At 44.9% G+C, this 21177-nt stretch overlaps 2 protein-coding genes across 4 annotated transcripts in view; both read left to right on the top strand.

Moving 5' to 3' along the window:
- The window catches only part of Cdc42se2 (CDC42 small effector 2), a 72196-nt gene extending 66395 nt beyond the window's left edge, over positions 1-5801 (top strand). For 2 of the 3 annotated variants that reach the window (XM_057776190.1, XM_057776191.1), the window contains 2 exons: positions 3079-3194; positions 3638-5801. In XM_057776190.1, coding sequence (XP_057632173.1) covers positions 3079-3177 — 99 coding nt within the window. In that variant the 3' untranslated portion in view covers positions 3178-3194; positions 3638-5801. The remainder of the gene's footprint in view (positions 1-3078; positions 3195-3637) is intronic. The other variant, XM_057776192.1, reaches the window with a different exon arrangement.
- Positions 5802-7232: 1431 nt separating this feature from the next.
- Positions 7233-7844, top strand: LOC130878298 (ATP synthase F(0) complex subunit C2, mitochondrial-like). The gene has a single exon (XM_057776189.1). The coding sequence runs from the start codon at positions 7275-7277 to the stop codon at positions 7695-7697; it is 423 nt and encodes a 140-aa protein (XP_057632172.1). The 5' UTR covers positions 7233-7274; the 3' UTR covers positions 7698-7844.
- The last annotated feature ends 13333 nt before the right edge of the window (positions 7845-21177 follow it).

The raw sequence follows: 21177 nt of genomic DNA, 5'->3' as shown, positions 1-21177 counted from the left end.
AGGCTTCTTATTAACTTTTATATTAGCCCATTATTCTTTGTTAGCCACGTGGCTTGGTACCTTTTTCGGCAAGGCAGTCACATCTTGCTTGCTCTGTTCCAGCCCCACATTTACTCCATAAAATGTCAGTTTTCCCTGAAGGAAGACGTTAGAATGCTGGAGGTGTTAGCTTCTGTGGTGGAGGTCTTTCCTGCTAAGCAGATCGTTGGGATTTGCACGCATCCCTTCAGGGCAGCAGACATTTGCCATGTCGGGCCCTTGGTTATAAAGTACCTGAAATGATGAAGGAGAACTGCTGTATACATAGAGAGATTTAGTGCATGCCCGAGTAGATCAGTTCTCTCATCTGGACTCTTCTGTAGTGTTCGTCTAAGGGTACCAAGGAGGACCCTGGTGTTACTGAACTGACAGTGTTGTAGAAGCAGAATTAGATGTTGTCTTACCTAGGGTTTCTGTTGCTGCGAAGAGACACCATAACCATGACAGCTCTTATAAAGGAAGACATTTAATTGTGATCCAGCTTACAGTTCAGAGGTTTAGTCCATTGTCATCATGGCAGGCAGCATGCAGGCAGACGTACTGGAGAGGGAGCTGAGATCAGGAAGAGAAACTGAGACAACACTGGCCAGGCTTGAGCATCCGAGACCTCAAAGCCCACTCCCAGGGACACACTTCCTAATAGTGCCAGGCCATTTTCTTTCGGTCTGTCACAGTTGTGTTCAAACTTCCCAGCCAGGATCAACAGAACTGGGCATAGAGTGGATAATGAGTGTCTGGTACATGCAAACCCCTTGTCCCTCAGTGACTAGAAAACAAGGGAGCTGTTTGTTGCTCCCGTTTTCAGTCTGTGGAAGGCCTTGTTTTGCTGACTGCCCTGTTGAGTGTCACAGTGTCCAGAGGGACAGCTGCCCGTGTGCTGGAGAGCAGGGAGGAGAGAGCACAGGGCTGTGATCCTCTCTGGGTGGTGTGCATATTTATCAGATGCTCATTATTATTTTTCTCACCAATAAGTATCTTCACTTCAGAATTGATCTTTTTTGAGACAGGTTCTAGAAATGGAGACTGAGCTGGTCTTGAACTTGTATTGCTGCCTCAGGCTATGTGGATGCTAACACATTACTTAGCTACTTCATATGATTAAATCTAGCTCTGGTGTTTGGTAACCCTTGTTTTTAAAATCCATCTCAGCGCCCTGCTTTTGGAAAGTGTCCTTAGGTCTGCTGCTTGCTCGCTCCAGTTCAGGTGGAGCCCCTTGTGCTGACAGCATCAGGACCCTGCAAGCCCCTGGAGTCTTCTCTGGGACTGATGTTCTTTCTGTAGAGCCAGTATACCCCTTTTTGGTACTGGTTTCATTGAATGAGCCTGCTGTTTCCCTGCAGAATGCTGAATTCTTACTGACCGTTCCCACTTGATAAACCTGACTGTGAGAGAAACTGTTTTCTTGTATGAGTAGTGACAAGACAGAACCATGAATAGCAATGTTATTTACCCAGACAGACGTTCCCACCCCATCTGTGTTCTGAGACTGGAGCAGGCTCCTGTGTACAGGTGCCTCCCTGGCCTGCACTGCTTCACTGATGGACCCACTGAACACACGGCTCTTCCCAAGCCTGCTTTATTGACTTACTTAAATAAACATATATAAATATACACATAAATATATGTAAATGTATGCATATATTATATACAAAAAATTAATTTTATGTGTATATGAAATATTTTTATTTTCTGTGCATTGGTGTTTTGCATGCATGTATGTCTATATGAGGGTGTTGGATCCCTGGAATGAAAGTTACAAACAGGCATGAACTGCCATGTGGGTGCTAGGAATTGAACCTAGGTCCTCTGGAAGAGCAGCCAGTACTCTTAACCCCAGAGCCATCTGTCCAGCTTTGGTTTACTTACTTTTGATGTATTGGTGCTGTGTTTACAGGTATGGACTGCCCTACCTGCAAACTTACTTTTTAATTTCAACTTCTTGCTGCAAAGAGTTCTGTGAGCCTTTAGCAATAGTTTTAAAACACGGTAGGTAACACCTGCAGTCACGTGACTGCTCTCAGCACTGATAAGTTGATTATTAGGAGATTCTGACCCTTCAGTTTGACACTGCAGAATTGCTGCTTTGCTTGAGGAAACACATCTTTTTCTTCTTAGGCATCTATGGAGCCTGTGCGCATGTCGGCTGCAGACTGCTAAGGGGCTGAGGGACAGTGGTGAATACAGGTGTTCAGGGGTAGTGTGTGCAGTGCTCCATGTAAGTCCGTGTCCCAGAGTAACGGAAGTGGGGCCTGTAAGGCAGAGTCCTGAAGCACGCATATGTTCTCTTCCAGCATATTTAAACCTGTTACTTGAGAACTTTCCTTAAATATGAAATATTGATTTAGGATACCCAGAGAAAAGGGCCCATGCTTCTTTGTGCCCCAGTAAGTGCTCAGTAGCACTCAGTAAACTGATTTATGAACGTTGTCCAGGAATCCACAGTGCTTCCCCAAGTCTCAGCTCTGGGAAGTGACTTTCATGGTCCCCACCATTCTGGGGGAGTCATCAATGGGCATCACCTCCAAACTTCCTGCTTGGGTTCCTCCTTCCAGCAGGGTGACCTGACTCACTCTAATTTAGAGGAACTTGGCTGGAATGGCAGTGACAAACTAAAAGATGACTTGTGTATTTGCTCCAGGACCGTGCAGTCCACGAGAACGTGACTCTGGTTTCACCACAGAGCAGAGGCTGACAGGATTAAAAAGCAAACATGGCTGTAGTGTGTCTTTGATGAAGGGAAGGTGGCTAAGATGCCAATCTACTAGGGTTCTGCATCAGAATGAGTGGCTGAGGCGGTACAACCACAAGTTGAAGGCCAGCTTGGGCTACAGGAGATCTTGCCTGGGTGAAAACAAAAACAAACAGAAAAAAAAAAAATGCCAAGCAACAACAAATCATTCCATGCTGGCCTCACCATTTGCGCTGAGGTGTCTGAGGATGAGTTTGTACTTTGCCTGTGTACACGTCCTGGAGACGGGGAGATCACTCCCTTGACCGCCTGGTCCTGCTGAGCTTCTCTTTTGTCCCTTTCTGTTTTAGGTCAGCTCCATTCAGAATCAGATGCAATCCAAGGGAGGCTATGGAGGTGGCATGCCTGCCAGCGTGCAGATGCAGCTCGTGGACACGAAGGCAGGATAGCCCTGGTCCCTTCACCCGTGAGTACCTCACAACTGGGCCAGCCTTAGTTAAGTTTTAGTCGGCTGATCTTTGTGGCCTGGGCTCATGCTCCATTTTAGGTTTAGATGTCCGGCTTTCTCCTATCGGAAGGCCTTGAGCAGGCAGCATCTGGGGAGAGGAGGCTTCAGCCTGTGTCTCTGTGACACGATGCTGTGTGTTCTCTTGGCAGAAGCACTGATAACTGTGCACGCCAGTCTCATGATTTTATTATAAGCTTCTCATGAAAAATAAAGACTACATAAAAGAAGGATTTACCTAAGAGGGTAAAAGCAATTTTAATTTTTGGTCAGATGGCTCATGCCTTTAATCCCAGCATGTGGGGGGATTTCTGTGAGTTCAAGGCCAGCCTGGGCTATGTAGAGAGACCCTGTGTATAAAACAAACAAAAAACCCAAAAATAATCTGAATTTTTCTTTTATAGGTCAGAATTTCTGTATTTTTTCTGTCCACAGTTCTATAATATTTTTGTCTTGTGATTGGATTTCCTTTATTTTAATTATAAAAAAGAAGCGTGGCGGCAACCTGTTCACCCCTGTGATCTCCAGCAAGACGTTCCTGCTCCGAGGAAGGCAGCATCAGCGGCCTGCATGCCTGGACTCTGACAGAGTTCTTTGGATCGTAGCTGAATTTTCAATGTTTAATCGACATGGATCGGATCTTAGCATGGTCTTTTTGTGACTGCTAGCATTGTTTTATAATTTTCCCATTTTAAACCTTTTCATTGCGCCTCCAGCCCCTCCGCCTTACGTTTCCCTGGTGAGCAGAGGCCTGTAGTTACCGCCACTATTTATGGATATTTTGAAGGTGTGAGGCCCACAAGCACAGTAGTCCTTTGAGTCTGTTGGAGACTTGAGCGCGTGTCCGCACACTCTGTGGTGCTGCTCAGAGGGGACCCCACGGGATGCCAGACTGGCCTGAGCGGCCTGAGGATGCTCTTTATAGATAATCACACCGGGCTCTGGTCTCATTAGAGCAGCGATAGAAGCCTGTGTTCCAATGGCAGTCGCGTGGCTGTAAATGTTCGGTGTATTTATTTGGTGTGTAAGGACCTGTGATTGTGAACAGATAGTTGTATATCTGAGTGTTGTGGTGAAGCCCATCCAGTTTCCCGGCATCTTTGTCCTGTTAGCTCTTCACTCCGTGTGTACTGTCTGCTTCTGTTTAAATTCTGGCCTCTGCTACCAGCTCTGACTTGCAGAGCCCTTGGCCTTACAGTGTTCCACTTACTAGGGAGGCAATGGCAGCCTCCAACAGCAACCTGCTGCCTGGCTGATTCACTGACAGTGAGCAGCCCTCACAGTGACTTTCTGTGGTTCGCAAGAGGCCTTTGCTCAGGTCCTGTTCTGTCTCTCTTCCCAGTTAAGTGTAGGTAGCTGGGCCCTGTGGCCCATGTTCCTATCTAACTGCCTTTGATAGCTGAGCATGCATTCGGAAGATGAGCATAACTGAAATCAGAGTGCTGAAGGCAGCTAGGTCCTTGTCTAGAGAAACTGTGATCATTTCTGCCTTCTGCCTTCGTCTGTCCCGTCCTGAGAATGCTGCTTGAGGAGCCAGGAGGCCAGTGCAGGCAAAGCTGACAACATTTCTCCTGCATTTCTTCTGAACTTACAGTAGGGTGGGACACTGGATGACCTGATCCTTTGATTTTCTATTCTTACCATTCATAGGTGTCAGTCCCGAGCACAGAGAGAGCCTGTCAAGGAGAAACATTTAGTCCACTGTTGTCTTTAACTCACCTCGTGGACACTGACTCTTGAGTTTGTCATTTCGCTTAGCCAGGGTGAGGCTCCTGCTAGGGCACTGCTGTGTGCAGACTTTCTGTAGGACAGACAGGGGTTTCCTGGCATCTTCGGCACTGACGGATGGGGACAGCACAGGGAGCCATTGTCCCCTCCCCATCACTCTGCTGCTCCAAGGCCAGTCATTAATAAGCCAAAGGCTGCGGAGCCTGTGCTGGTCCTGCAGCTGCCTCAGACCTCTCTCACCACAGTGACACTGTACACAGTGCACCAGCCAGGTGCCCTGGAAGGTTCCAGTAAAGTCAGGAGAATGTACACGGTAACTAACCTCGTACATGATGTTTTTCTATGGAGGCTTAAGGATGCTGGCAAGGATGCAGGGAGGCAACCTTCGCACCTCCCTACATGAGATTGTAAACCTTGGGAACTCATTTGTTCCCTCATAGTAATGCATCTCATTTTTAAATTGGAGCTAATAGGATTTTGTACCCAGAATTTATTATATTGTTAATACTTTTGTGAAATACATGGTAACAACTTGTAAGCAAGAGAAACAGCAGGTTGCACCATGTGGATTCTGGTAGCAACAACGTGCTGGGCGCGGCTTCTCCAGTGGGCCTGGGGAGTTTTGTCCATTAGCTTCCCCGTGGTTGGTGTAGAGCGGCCTCCATGTGCTCAGTGACTTCTGCTCAGCACCGGAAGAGAAGATGGACGTATTTTTATAATAGAAGCATACTTTTTTTGTACATTGTGTTCATTCTTGAATAAAGTGAGCTCACTGTTGGCTTGTAGATATTAAAAAGAAAGTATTGATTTTGATTCAATAAATGTTTTCTTTTAGTCCTGGTTTGGATTTTTCCTTTCTTTTAATGAACTTACATAGAACCTCTCAGCATTACTCCTCTCCAGTGGCAGTCCATGGGTGCAGACAACTCATCATTCTTTCCTTTAAGAGGATTTTTGTTTTGTTGAGTAATAATAAATGTAAGCTGGGTGAGGCCATGAAAGCCTCTCGTCTGAGAGGCTGTATCAGGAAAACTCTGTTCATGCCTCATGCAAGCCTTCAAGACTCTGCTCCAAAGAAAGTTCAAAGTCGGTAATTTAATCTTTTTAAGGTGGGTTTCACTACGTAGTCTTTGCTGGCCTGGAACTTGCTGTGTAGACCAGGTTGGCCTGAAACTCCTACACCAACTAATCCTCCTGCCTCAGCCTCTGAGGGACAGCAAGAACATGTCAGAGGACAGACCTTACCTGGACTCGTGGAGCTCAGGTCACCAGGCTTGACACATCTCCCTCCGGCAACAGCGTCTCCTCAGTCCTGTCAAAGCATCCTGCTGGAATGGCATCCGTATGGAAGCCTTGACTTGATGGCTTCAGGAAGGGCGACAGTGAATCTGGTGGTAGGAACCAGCAAGCTAGCTAACTGCCCTGTGATACAGGTCCACGGTGTCGTTTTAATGGGGGCCCTGCAGGAGCCAAGGGCGCGTGGGTCAGGTGGGTTCAGAGCTGTCACACGGAATTCCTTAAATAAGAAGAGTTTTTAAAGAAATATTTGTTAACAAGCTTTGATAACTTGTCCTCTATGTCCTAAGACACTGAAAGAGTTCACTTCAAATGAAGGTCTTTTCAGTGGCAAGATGGCACAGTAGGTACAGCTGATGCCCTGAGTGTGAGCCCCGGGATACAGATAGTAGACCTGAGAGTGAATTCCTGCCCTTCTGACCTCCTTGGCGCCTACACTCATTTGCATGTAGTTACATACACATACACACAAAAAGAAAGATAACAAGATTGCCTAATGATGAAATATGTATCAACAAAATTAGATAAATGTTGGGGGTAAATATAATAAAGCTGGGATGGTGGCACACACCTTTAATCCCAGCATCCAGGAGGCAGAGGCAGGATCTCTTGTGAGTTATTAGAGGGTCAAGAGAGAGGGAGCATTAAGAGAAATAAAGGGATATGACTAGGGAATAAGTCAAAGTGTCTCTATTTATAAATGATCAGATCTTATAATTAAAAGACCACATTTGAAAACAGATCTGGTAAACAGCATACAAAGATCATAACTTCTGTATAATCAGTTAAAGAGTCCTACTCAAAACGGAGGAGGTAGAAGATCTCTATAGCAAAAACCTTGAAAGAACGGGGCTGGGGAGGAGGCTCAGTGGTCAAGAGCACTTACTGCACTTACCTGGTACTCATGGGATCCATGTCTTCTGGCCTCTGCAGGTACTGCTTACACCTGATTAAAAATAAATCTTTGGTTCTCTACCCTGGGAGCAGCTCTCTTGCCTTGGCCCCTCACCCCTGAAAATGTATGCCTGTTCCAGGTTCATCTCCACCCGCTCCTTGGTCAGGAGCACCTCTCAGCTGCTGAGCCGTCCTCTATCTGCAGTGGAGCTGAACCCACAGACACGGAGAGATGAGGCCCTCAGCAGCTTGGCAGTCCCTCATCCTTTGACCTCGCTCGTCCCTAGCCGCAGCTTCCAAACCAGTGTCATTTCCAGGGACATCGACACAGCCGCCAAGTTCATTGGGGCTGGGGCTGCTACTGTTGGGGTGGCTGGCTCTGGGGCTGGGATTGGAACTGTTTTTGGGAGCCTCATCATTGGTTATGCCAGGAACCCTTCTCTGAAGCAACAGCTCTTCTCCTACGCCATTCTGGGCTTTGCCCTCTCAGAGGCCATGGGGCTCTTTTGCCTAATGGTGGCCTTTCTCATCCTCTTCGCCATGTGACGCAGCTGTCTCCACTTCACCTCCCATCGTTCCTTTGTGTCCCGTCTGCCCTGTATGTTCCTTTTCCTGTACCTCCCCAGGAAGTCTGGGGAAAGTGATTGGCTCAGGGTTTGACAGAGAGAAGACAAATAAATACTGTATTAATAAGAAAAAAAATTAAAAAAAAAATAAAAAAAAATAAAAATAAATCTTTGAAAAATTATACATAAGCCAGACATGGCAACACACATGAGAACTGGGAATCCAAGTCTGCTCTAAAAAACAAGCTGATGGATCCTTCCCCAGTTTAAACCCAATCAGCATATAACCAACAGTCTCACTTGGTATGTAGCCGAAAGATCAGGAGTGTGCTCTAGAAAGGGTGTGAACATCTGTGTGCACGGTGTCATTCCTTACAGATGTGACCTGTGTGCTTCACAGCAGCAGATCAGTTAAACACTGCATGAACATACAATGGGAAATCGGCCTCGGTAGAAGGAAGCTGGTGTTCTGCTGCTGTGAAGAGACACCATGACCAAGGTCACTCTTATTTTTTTAAAAAAAGCATTTAATTGGGGGTTGGTTTACAGTTTCACAGACTCAATTAGTCCGTTATCATCATGGCAGGGTGCACAATGACACACATGACTGGTGTGTACATGGAGCAGTAGCCGGAAGCTTTATGTCCTGCTCTGTAAGCAGTGTGTGTGTCGGGGGGGGGGGGGGCTGGTGTACTTCCTCCACAAGACCACACCTCCTCCTATAAGACTGCCCTCAAACAGTGCCACTGCCAAATGACTAAGCACTCAAACATATAAGATATGTAAGCCTTTGGGGCCATTCCCATTCAAGCCACCACCGGACCCATAGATGCTATCCCATGGGTCAGCATAAGGACAGGAAAAGTGAAGTAAGCAAGTCACAAAAAGTCAAACAGAACTTCAGTTATGCAAGCAAACAAGTCACAGCTACAGGAGCAGGATGGGGCTCAGATAAAGAAGTATTTGTGAATGGATTCAGTTCTAAGACATGGAGATGCAAAGACTGGTTAGAAAATTCAAAGCCACTAACACCACTGAAGCGCACACACATAGTTAAGGTAATTCTAACATCATTTGTGCTTTGCCACAGTTTTAAATTCCCTCCTGCCCTGGCCCCAGTAAACACTCAAGGACTGGGAATATTCCTGCCTCGTGAGGGAGAAGTCTGTGGGCACCAAGACTGGTGGCCCAGTGGCAGCTGAGCCTCTTGTACTGCAGTCGCTCACGTCAGGTACACCTGCTTCCTGGCACCTTTCCAGGCTCCCCTCCCTCCCACCATCCCTTTTCTAACCGCACATCAAACTCCAGGGCACTGGAGCTGAAGCTGGGTGAGCACTGGATCAACATTCATAGAAACTCGACTTCAGCCTTTAACTGAGCTGTCAAGTTCAGCCCTGGGGATCCATCATGTTACGGAACCAACCAAAAACTTTAATATTTTTTATCATTTGTTTTTCTGCACATTAGAGATCGAATCCAAGGGCTACAGAGATGGCTCAGCGGTGAAGAGCACCCACTGACTGCTCTTCCAGAGAACCTGGATTCAATTCCTAGCACCCACATGGCAGCTCACAACTGTCTGTAACTCTAGTTCCAGGGGATCTGACACCCTCATGTACGTATGCAGGCAAACACCATTGCATGTAAAACAAATACTTAAAGTTAAAAAAAAGAAGCTGGGCAGTGGTGGTGCACACCTTTAATCCCAGCACTTGGGAGGCAGAGGCAGGCAGAACTCTGTGAGTTTGAGGTCAGCCTGGTCTACAGAGGGAGTTCCACCTAATAGCCAAGGTGAATGCTCTGTATCTGGCCTGGATCCTGGGCTCCTTTCTAATGTGTTTTGCCACAGTTGCTCAGACTTGGCTGCAGCTGGGCCACCAGGCTTGGCAATCTATGTCATTCTGTTGTCACCAAGGCTCATTGTCCCGAGAGAAAGTTTACACCTCAATAAGCTTCAGAGGTTATTGGTAACCTTGGATGGTTACTTAGTAAGCAAGAACAAACAGAAAGGGTACTCAGGCAACTAAATGTCTGTAATTGTGGCTTTAGACAATAAACCTGGGAACTTCCAGCCATCTTAACCTATACATATAAATGCCCTTGATTAAATAATTAAAAAATTTAAATATCATGAGATATAACATTGACAAGTTTACCATTTGTTGTGGGTGGGTGGTACTAGGCAATGTCTGTTTTCATTGGGTTCATTGGGACTTTCTATAACAGCTTTCCCACCGCTGCATGAGAGCCCACGCACCTCTCTCACTAGTTTTTCTAGTACACATACCCGACTTACCCAGAAAACTTAGGTCTTGTGCTAGTGGGGCCTGATTGCATACAACTAGGTAGGGCAGTGATGCAGGTGCTGGAGCACGGTGGTATGGTGGCTCATGCCTTTAAGGCCAGCACTTGGGAGGCAGAGGCAGGCAGATCTCTGAGTTTGAGGCCAGCCTGGTCTACAGAGTTCCAGGCCAGTCAAGACTATAGGGAGAGAGCCTGTCCCAAAACCTAAAAATAAATAAAAAAGGTTGAGTCCAAATTACAAACATAGGCTAAAGCAATAATTTGATATTACCTGTGGACATACTATTATGCCATTAGATGGCTCTGTAAATTTCCAGGTAAGCCTTATATGAAACATAAGGAGCTTTATGGTTTATGCAGCATGTAGAGCTATTTATCATATGAACATTTCTCTCCTGCCTGCCAGTTCCCAAATAACCACTCAGAGGCTTAATATTACTTATAAATGCTTGGCTGATAGCACAGGCTTATTACTAGCTAACTCTTACATTTAAATTAATCCATATTTCTTATTTACCCTCTGGCACGGGCTCATGGCTTGTTACCTCATTTTCTACACGTTCTGTTTCCTTTATGTCTGCTCCAGACTCTGCCGCACCCTTCTTTTCAGAGTCCTCTGTGTCTGGCTATCCTGCCTGACTACCAGTCTGTCAGCTTAACCAGTGAGAGTAATACATATTCACAGCGTATGGAAGGATTATTCCACAGCAATCATAATCATCATTAAGTTGATGCTTAGAGCATCTAATGAAATTTAGATTGCTATGATGCTGGAGTTAGTATTGAGAGATTTTAGACAGAGAATCTCTTTTATCTTTTCCATGTATAAGCATCCTGTTAGCTTATTTTTATTGTAAATACCTTTATGTTTAGATCATGAGATAACCAACAGTAACTTCTATTGGGAATAGGTTAGCTCTTAATTGTTCTCCAGTACACAATGCCTTTTTCCTAGGCTGTTCTGTCCTGTCACCAAGTCCAGGGACCAGCCTGACCCAGGACAGGGACTATGGAGGAAACTTTGAGGCAAAAAAAAAAAAAAAAATGCTTGAGTCTGAAATGAGCAGGCCAAATTCTCTGTGAGCTAATACAGAGAAGTCAGAACAAGTCTCACCCAGAACCTGGGCAGTGAGCAAACAGTAAGTGAAACAAATGTCCCCATCCCTGCATTTCGCTCCCTTCCCAGCTCTGTCCAACATTCCCTTCCTGGGCCCCAACAACGACACCCAGTTTCAGTGGAGAGTAACTATAGACAAGATTATATCACCCCTTTCCCAACAACAAAAAGACTCAGATGTTGGACAAAGCCAGGAATGGAGGGAGGAGTGCAGGCTGGGAGCGTTTGGTTCACTTACTGCTCAGTGTCTAGGTTTTGAGTGAAACTTCTTTTGAGACCTAACATGCAGCATGTGACAATTTCTCAGCATTTCCATACCCAAAGGACAGTTGTTCCTCTATAAGACTGAACCCAGTGATCCGAACATCCACAGCCATTGTGTGTGTGTGTCTGCAGCTGGAGGCAGACAACCTGAAGCTTAGTTAGTATTCCCTCTCTTAGAACAGCATCAAGTTGCAGGATAGTATAATGATTCTATGAAGCAGGGGAAGCTTGGCTTCTTTGCCAGTCAAACCGCTAATTTTTTTCCTCTTTGTCCCTTTTAAACTTATAAGTACCTATAACCCTGAGACCACGAAACATCCATAAAAAAAAAAAAAAAAAAAAAAAAAAAAACCTCAGATACCTAAGGGACTCAGAAAATGGTGGCATTAGTCTATATCTTTATCACTAAAAGGTAGAAATAAAATCAAGAGTATTCAGACTTGGTGGGGCAGAGACAAATGCAGACCACAGACATAGGGCAAAGGAGTCCCAACTACAGAAAGAACATCCTGTCTTAGAGGAACTGACTTTATGATCCAGTAGAGATGGCAGATGTCAGGGCCCAGTACAGCTTCTACGTCCAGCTTCTCTCCCCAGAGTGTGCAACTAAAGGGCTTCCCATGGAAAAAATTGGCCATGCACTCTGTAGCCACTCTGAGGTGGGACCTGGGACCCACTGTTTGACAAGGATGCCAAGATGCCTGGGGTCTTGGCAGAGGTAAAGGAGGGGGAGCGACGGTTCGCCCCTTGCAGGGACCAGTGGAGGAGACTACAGGGTCTGTTCTCTGGATAGAGGAGTCCTTCCTTTTTCTTTAGTGATACCAGAGTCATTTTCATTCCTCCTCATAAAAGGAGTCCCAGGCCTTAGCTGACCCTTTTGTCTCAAAAAAGATGTCTATGAGACAGCAGCTCAGCTCAGAGGCATGCATGGGGCATGCTTCAGGGGTGAATGTGAGCTTGAATCCAGTTTATCAGGCTCAGTCCAGCTGAGCAGGTGGTTAATTTCCCCAGAGAAAGTTCTTCCTAGTCCCCTGGTCTCGAGGGTCTCTGTGACATCTGAAGGACCCTGCCAGACAGGCAGCACCACATTCCCTCCTATTGCTTTCCTGTGGGAGACCTGACTGTTAGCCTTGCTAGGAAGACTCACTGTTGGGCACACAGCCCTATCCCAACCTGTTAGCTTTACTGGAAAACTTCCTTAGGGCTTGGTCAGAGCCCTCTTATACTCTGTAGGTTTGAGACCTAGGGCCCAGTCTCAGTACCTTACCTTATTTTGAAACTTTCTTGTTGAGTTTTCTTTATCTCTGAAAAGTATATATGGACCAGTGATAAGCAGTCCCGAGAGCAATCTTACTTCTCTTCCTGGGGCTCCTCCTTTCTAGCCAGTTGAGCAGCACGAGGGGCTAGTGCGGAGTGATATCTCGTCGGGGCCTCCACATCATAAAATAACTTGCTTTCCCTGTAAGGAATCTCTCCACACATTTAGAGATTAATGAAGGAAAAGATCTTTGATAATAGTGCCCAATTGGTTCAGCTAATGTACAAAGGAGGACCAGCGTCAAACAGACATTTCCCCCAGCTTGTACCACAGTCTTACAGTTTATGTGCTCCACATATGCTGACATCCTCCAGTCTCCTTCAGGTCTCGGCCCCAGGTTGCACACTGAACAATTTAAACAGAGACAGGAGACTGCAGGTTGGACTCTTGGGTAGATGGGAGTTACACCTCAAAGATACTGCCGGAACTACTTTAAGCACAACAGTGTTGTTATTACCCAGGTTCTTCTTGCCCCCTGGCAGATTTACACTTTTCCTGGTAATAGCATAGGAGACAAAATAGCAGAGCAGGATTTGATGACTGTTGTGACCATGCACTGCCCCCTTGAGCTGCCCATCAGAGCCATGCTCTTTGCTATAGGAATGGGCCAAATGACTGTCAGGGCTGTCCCTTGCTATGGGAAATAACCCTAAACTTCAGCTGTGGTATTACATTTTCTACAGTGTCTATGAGGTGTGGTGAGCACACCACTTTTCTTCAGCCCTCCTGGAGGGAGAGCTCCTTTAGCTGAGTTCTACTTTGTGTAACTTACTGTTGCCTAAGCAAGTTTCTTTTTAAAGTAAATCCTCGATGAACCAACTTTATTATTTCAAGTTTCTTCTGCTTCATTCCCACTTCCTGATGGTCCAGCAGCACCTGCTTCTGGACAGCACAAACAGCAGCAACTACCACATGAAGCCACGGAAATGCTCTCTGTCACAGTCTCTGGCAGAAGCCTGCCACCCCAGCTACAGCCAACCTGCCCCCCCTCCTTGTGGCTTCTGTGGTTAGTCTGTGATCATACAGCTTGTCTGGCTCACATTCAGGTTTCTGTCCCTAAAAGAAGGCTCAAGGAAGGCACAGAAGCCCTGCTAGAGAGGGGTGAGACCTGTGTCTGAAAACAGCCACCAGAGGCACCCACAGCCGTGACGCTTGGGATGTCCGCAGTCTTCAGCTCTATGTTCTCCAGGTGAGGCCTCAGCCCCAGAGCAGCAGAGACCTCAGCGGATTTCTGACTCACAGAGAAGTACAGCAGTATATCTTATGCCACCAAGTTTTGTGTTTGTTACAGAGTGATATTAACTAGGATATCCTGACAGAACACAGGAGAAAACCCAGTTACCTCAGTAGACAAAGGAAAAGCTGTTGACAGAACTCAGCAATTGGTATAAAAAAAATCAAATATAGAAAGCTGGAAACCGAAGGATTTTATTTTTGGGGGGGTGGGGGTTGAGATAGGGTTTCTCTGTGTAGCCTTGGCTGTCCTGAAACTCACTCTGTAGACCAGGCTGGCCTTGAACTCAGAGATTCACTTGCCTCTGCCTCCTGAGTGCTGGCATTAAAGGTATGTGCCATCACTACCTGCAAAAGGAATTTTCTGAGAGATATAAAACCTTTAGCAAATGTAGGTTTTTGTGTTTATTGTTCTCCACTTTCTCCACCACCCCTCTTCTTTCTTTTTGGCCTGGCTGACCTGGAATTCAGGGAGCTTCACCTCTGGAGTTCTGGGATTAAAGCCATACATCACCATGACTGGCCCTATCATCTTTTAGTATATATCGAAAGTCTGGATCATGAAAAAAAAGGCACACACAACAAGAAATGGACTTAGTTGCACATTGGCAGACAAAGGTCTAAATTAGTATTGTTAGCAGTGAGGCTGCCAGATGCATCACCAACGTTAAAGAACCATTTTGTTTTCTATTTGTCAAGACTAAGTAATCAAGCACTGAAAATGTAAAAGCTACTTTTCAAAAATGAAGGCATGGAACAAATTCTTAAAATAACCTCACATGAGGGCTGGAAATGGCTCAGAAGTTAAGAATATTTGTTACTCTTGCTGGGTTTAATTCCAGCACCCACATGGTGGCTCACAACTGTCTATAACTTCAAATCCTGGGAATCCAGCACCCTCTCCTGACATTGACAGGAATCATGTTCAAGAGGCACACAGACATTCCTACAGACAAAGCATCCACACACTTAACGATATATTTAAAAAACTCACACAAAGAGTGAGGCCACGAACCAGATATGGAAAGCGGCACGTCTCCCATGGGGGAGGCACTGACGCACAGGGCTACTGAGTTTAAGACTAGCCTATTTGGAAAAAATAAAGGAAAGAAAAAGAACTTGTTAATAGGGGCTGGAGAGATGGCTCAGCGGTTAAGAGCATTGTGTGCTCTTCCAAAGGACCCGAGTTCGATTCCCAGCAACCACATGGTGGCTCACAACCATCTGTAATAAGGTCTGGTGTCCTCTTCTAGCCTGCAGGCATATATGCAAACAGTACTGTATCCATAATAAATATTTTTAAAAAGTACTTGTTACTAAACAGAGAAGTAAACCCAGCCTGGGTCACAGACGGCGGAAGACTGCCCCTCGTGTGATGAACTCTAGCATGACCCAGTGCAAACTAATGTAGGCTGAAAGGGTGGCAGGCAGGCTTGCTTCAGCCACACAGGGACAGCTGAAAGGTGAATGGCTCAGAGAGCTGTCTACCTGGCACAGCACTAGAGTATAAGACAGGAGATCTGAGAGTGTAGATTCAGTCACAGCAGACTACAGACCCAGCAAGAAATGCATAGAATCATATTGATGGCTGACTAATAGCAAAGATGATTGCTATCCTTTCTGCCCACAGTATACTTTATTTCTGTTCTGCTCTCCCTCCTCACAAAGGTATTCCATTTTTGACAGAACATACGGAAGACTTGAAACTATGTGCCCTTTGTCTTATGGGGCCTGTGTTACTTCACTTTGTTTTTTGGTGGCACTGGCGACAGAATCCAGGGATTTGGTCATGTCAGGCACTGAGCTATATCCCTGCTTCACTGGGAATGATTTCTTTCCAATTTTACCCATTTCCTTGCAAATCTCACTTTCTTTCTAGTCGAGTAAAGCACACTGTATCTGTTCCACAGCTCCCTTGTTGGCGTGCAGGCTGTCTTCATTTTCTAGCTGTTGTGACCTCTGAATGGATTTGAGACCCACTCCTTGGGGGTACTGTAAGCTTCGCTGAAAATCGAAGGATGTTGTAAGCCCATGCCAGGTCGGTCGGTCGGTCGGTCCAGGTCGGTCGGTCGGTCGGTCGGTCGGTCGTTCGGTCGGTCGGTCGGTCTCTCTCTCTCTGTCCTCTCTCTCTCTCCTCCCCCCCTCCCTCCCTCCCCCCCTTGCCCTTTTTTGGTTTTTCAAGACAGGGTTTCTCAGTAGCTATGGAGCCATTCTTTGAACTAGCTCTGTAGACCAGGCTGGCCTCAAACTCAGAGATCCACCTGCCTCTGCCTCTTGAATGCTGGGATTAAAGGTGTGCACCACCACTGCTCGCCTGGGATACTTTTGATGGCTAACTAAATGCATACAGCAATATGCTGCCTTCTAAATACCCATGCTTATACCTGTGGACAGAAGCGGCCTTCACAACGAACAGTGCTGACAGCAGAGGATCAGTTGTGGGCTTAGCCCTGAACAAGGCACTCCCATCACACCCTGTGATGCTCCGAGCAACTCTAGCCATCGGCCCTGGTCACAGGAGACCAGCCTGCCAACAAACAGCCAAGGAGGTGGGTGGGACTCACGGGGCCTTCCCTTCACATCGGAATTATTGCCTACAAATAGATTCTAGGAGCAAGAATCACCGCCTTTAATTGCTTCCTCTGCTGAGTTCACCAGGCTGCAAAGGGTAGCTTCACACCCACGAGGACACGGATGGCTCTGGTGGGTCTCAAAATAAATAAGATATTTGTGGGGAGTGGACAGGGGTTGTAGGAAGATGGGAGTGAGAGTCAGTGTGCTGGGCTAATGTGTGAGAAAGTTAAAAAAAAGAAAACAAGCCGGGCGGTGGTGGCGCACGCCTTTCTTCCCAGCACTTAGGAAGCAGAGGCAGGTGGATCTCTCTGAGTTTGAGGCCAGTCTGGTCTACATAAAAGGCCCAGGACAGTTAGGTCTGTTATAAAGAGAAATCCTGTCTTGAATCTGCTCCCCCCCATAAAAAAAAAATTCCAGTAAGTCACACTGTAGCATGGCGCCACCTGGTGTCTGTACAAACTTTTTTAAAATTTTTAATTCCCACTCCAGTTCCATTTAATTATTGGGGGTAGGGGAGTGTGCCACATCTTGCATGTAGATCTCAGAGGAAAAGTCTGTGAAGTTGGTTCTCTTCTTCCATCTTTATATGGGTTATGGGGACTAAATTCCAATGGCTAGGCATCACTCATGGCCCTCCTCGCCATACTTGGTTTTGTTAAAGGTGAGCCCGGTGACACTTCCCACCACCACCATCTGAAGAGCAGTCTTGACCATCAACCTGACTACAACAGGAATTAACTAAAACCTAAGCTGCTGGGCATGCCTGTGAACGGTGTCGTCCCCCCCCCCCTGCCCCGGCAATGTTTCTCTGTGTAGCAGTCCTGGAACTCACTCTGTAGACCAGGCTGACCTCAAAACCAAGAGACACACCTGTCAGGAGCCGTGTCCCCCCAAAATTTACAGGAAGCACCACCGTGAGGAGTTTTTGTAGAGGGCTTCACTTCTCAGTTGTATTGAGAATAGTCTTATTGACCAAGCCTATCCCACACCCAAATTAACTGTTAATAGAGAGCCTCTGTTAACGGAACCTGCCTCACATTCCAAACTATCTAGAGAACTAGGTGGGTCACCTTGTGACTTCCTGACCAAGGAATCGTGACGGCGTGGACCACGTGGCAAGGTCCCATGCCCCAGCCCCCAAGCTCCCCATTTAGGGGCTATATAAGCTGTAACCATGACTCTAATAAACGGAGGCTTTGACAACATAAGCAGAGCCTCCTTTCTCTCATCAGCCTGTGTCTTTTAGGTGGTGCCTCTCCGTGACCCTGGAATAACTGGCCAGCCAGGCGGGTTACAAACCCTAGACAGAGTAACCCGTCGAGGCGGCTACAGTGGCGCCCGAACAGGGACTCGGAGCACGGTTAACTTCCCGGACGACGACGCGCAGTCCCGGGACAACAAGAAATAGAAGATTCTGCAGCTGTAGAACTCGGACAGATCTGCAGGATAAGGTAGGCGCAGGTTCGCTGTCGTCCCACAAGACATGGGCCATTCGCTTTCAAAGGAAGAGAAATTCATAAAGGAATTTAAACAATCACTCAGGGTGAGAGGAGTAAGAGTAAAAAAAAGAGATTTAGTTGCATTTTTTTGTTTTATAGATGAAATATGCCCTTGGTTAGTTTTAACAGGTCCAAAAATACACCCTATTCTCCGCGTCTTCCTTAGTCAGCCAAAAAGGACTCAGCAGCCACAGCCCTATGCTCTGACTGCTCCCGATAGCATGCCTTTGATTCAGAAATTGTTCAATACAAAGCTGCCCTTAAGGCCCAAATAGAAGGTCTCAAACAAGTTCTTACATTGTAGCGTGAACTCTCAGACCTTTCCTCTCAGATTCAGGACTTACAATTCACTATGAAAAAAGGCAGGATTTTAGACAAACGGGCAAACGGAGCTAGACAAGCAAAAGACACCCTAGGGCTAGAGAGCCTGTGTTTTAGCCTCCTGCCATGTGGAGCTGAGGCAGCCAGACAGGTTGGCTGTAAGGAGGTCTGGACTCAAAAAGTTACAGCTTCAGGACAATAAAAGGAGATAAATGTGCTTCTTTTCCATTCTAAAATCTTGCTTCTTGGTCAAAAATCTTTAGTTTGTAGGCATATAAATTTATATCTAAGGTAGATTAATTTCAGTACTGTGGTTCTGTAGAAAAGTTTTAAAATCAAAGACTGTGATACATTCAGAGGATTTTTAAAATTGTTTAGGATATCTTGAATTTTTATTTCTTTCTTATAAAGTTGAGGATTGTTCTTTCGAGTTCTGTGAAAAGTGTTGCTATAATTTTAATGTGCATTTATAGTAAATTTGTATGTGAGTTCTGTGAGGAATGTTGCTATAATTTTTAATAAACATTTACACTAAATCTGTAGACTGCTTTCAGTGAAATTGTCATTTTTGCTGCGTTTTCTTCTACTTTCCCAAGAAAATAGGAGATCTTTATTTTCTAATGTCTTAAAATTTTTTTCTTAAAAGAGTTAAAGTTCTTATCATACAAGTTTTTTCATTTGTACGCCCACTCTTGGGTGGGAGTCGTATTGTCTTAGCTTGTGGTCCTTTCCTGCTGCTAGGTGTAGCTTGAGGGTAAACTGCTGAGACTCAGGCCTCGGGCCTCTCACTAAATTTATCTACGGCCAGAGTTATACTCTAACAAGTGATAATGGTTAAAAATAAAAAACATTTCCGCCTTCACAAACAGAGGTAACAAAACCCAAAACTTCTGTCCTGCTTGCTTGGAGTTACTCCAAGATATTTTATGGTATTCATGGATATTTAAAAGGATGATGTCTCATTTATCCTAGGTGTAAAAGAGATACACTTGGGTTATTTTCAGATTCTGGCTATGATAAAGTAGTTCTGCTGTATACATAGCTAAACACATGTTTTTATGGTCAAAAAAACTTTTATATTTAGGCCCAACAGGGGTATTGATAAGTTTTAAGGTAAATATTTGCCTAATTTTAAAAAATGGCCGTAATGAGGGACTCCCAATGCTGGGGAGACTCTCACTCAGGTCTCGGGAGGGCACGGCCCCCCCAATGACTTGCAGGAGACCGTCTTTGCTGCAATCGCATGAGGCTCATGACCCACGTGGGGGAAGAGTTTGGCCTCTAGTGACTTGTAGAGGAAATTTTTAGAAAAGAGACCACAGCCCTGTGGTCCAGGAGGGTCATAAAAATTCCAAAAATCCAGTGATGGTCGCAGGGGGACAGCTCCCTGCCTCTCGGGACCACTCCCAGGTTCCTAGAGCAATGTGATGATAATCACAGGGGAAAAACTCCCTGTTTCGGGATTGTTATCAGGGTTTTGTCTTCAGCTGGTTCCTAGGGCAGGGTTGCTGAACAGGCTAGCCCTAGATTTTTGATTCTTTTCTTCCTGCTGGGGAAGTCTGGATTTATCCAGGTTTTTCAATACTGTGTATGATCCAAAAGTGACTGCCAGTTTACACTTCCAATGCAAGTGTGCACTTCCAGCAATAAAGTTTTTTTCTTTACCCACATTTTCTTCAGCATAAGTTGTTAGCAATAATTTTTAATCTTGGTCATTTTTACAAGGATAAAATAAAATCTCAGAGTTTTAATTTACATTTCTCTGATGGCTAAAGGATGTTATGTTTGAGCATTTTTTTAAACTGTCTCTCAGTCATTTTTAGGTTTGTCTGTTGAGAGTTTTCAGTTTAGGTTTGTAACAAATATTTCTATTGGATTAAATTTTTTAATAACTAATTTTCTGAGTTCTTCATATATTTTTAAAATGGGTTTATGATAAGTAAGGATCTTTTCCCACTCTATAGTCTTGTTATACAAAAGTTTCTCAATTCAGGAAATATAATTTATGGTTTTTCCAAATGTTTGTGCCACTGAGGCTGTGTTTAAGATGTGACAAAGTGTACTTCAAAAATTTTTTCTCTGTGAGGTTCAACAAAATTTTTATATGCTGAGGCCTTTGGCTCATTTAAACTTAAGTTTTGTACATGGAGATGGATATGAATCTATTTTTATTCTTCTACATGATGGTGTCTAATGAGGCCAACTTCATTAGTTAAAATGCTTCCTTTTTCATTTTTCCTATCTGCGGGGCAGACTTACAACTTAAGAAAATAGCTTATAAGCTTTTAGATATTCAATGGTTAAAGCTCTAGTTATAATATTCTTATAAAAAACCTTGAGCCGATAGGTAAAATTATTACAAAAAACAGTGTCAAATAGAGAGCTTAGAAAGCTGCCAAGCAGGTACTCAAACAGGTAAAATATAAACCAACAGGTACAGTATATTAATTATAATACAGCTATGGCAAGTGTGTATATTAAATGTAAAACTTGTTCTACAACAGTTTTATAAAAAATGCTGTTTATGGCTAAACCTTCTCAATTTTGCCAGTTAAGATATGAAATTCTTAATGTAGAACAGTAGCCTGTCTGATACAAAAGGGCAGGATAAAATCTGGGAGATGGTTTAACAAAATATTAACTATGATCAATGTTTCTTATACTAAACAATAGACTCATTGATAATTTTAAGATTGATTCCTGGACAATTGCCTTTGCTCAATTCAAAGGCCAAAACAATAATCTTTTCCCAGATGATCATTGCTACAATTCACACACCTGTATTTTGCTAATGTTATAGCTAAAAATCCCTTAAAGGATTTTATGCTAA

Source organism: Chionomys nivalis, chromosome 7 (assembly GCF_950005125.1).
Source record: "Chionomys nivalis chromosome 7, mChiNiv1.1, whole genome shotgun sequence".
Taxonomy (NCBI): Eukaryota; Metazoa; Chordata; class Mammalia; order Rodentia; family Cricetidae; genus Chionomys; species Chionomys nivalis.
Note: the sequence above shows the minus strand (reverse complement) of the source record. Positions and strands in the feature narration are given on the sequence as shown.

Coding starts and splice junctions, on each gene's coding strand:
- LOC130878298 (XM_057776189.1), top strand. CDS start 7,275: ATGTATGCCTGTTCCAGGTTCATCTCCACCCGCTCCTTGGTCAGGAGC.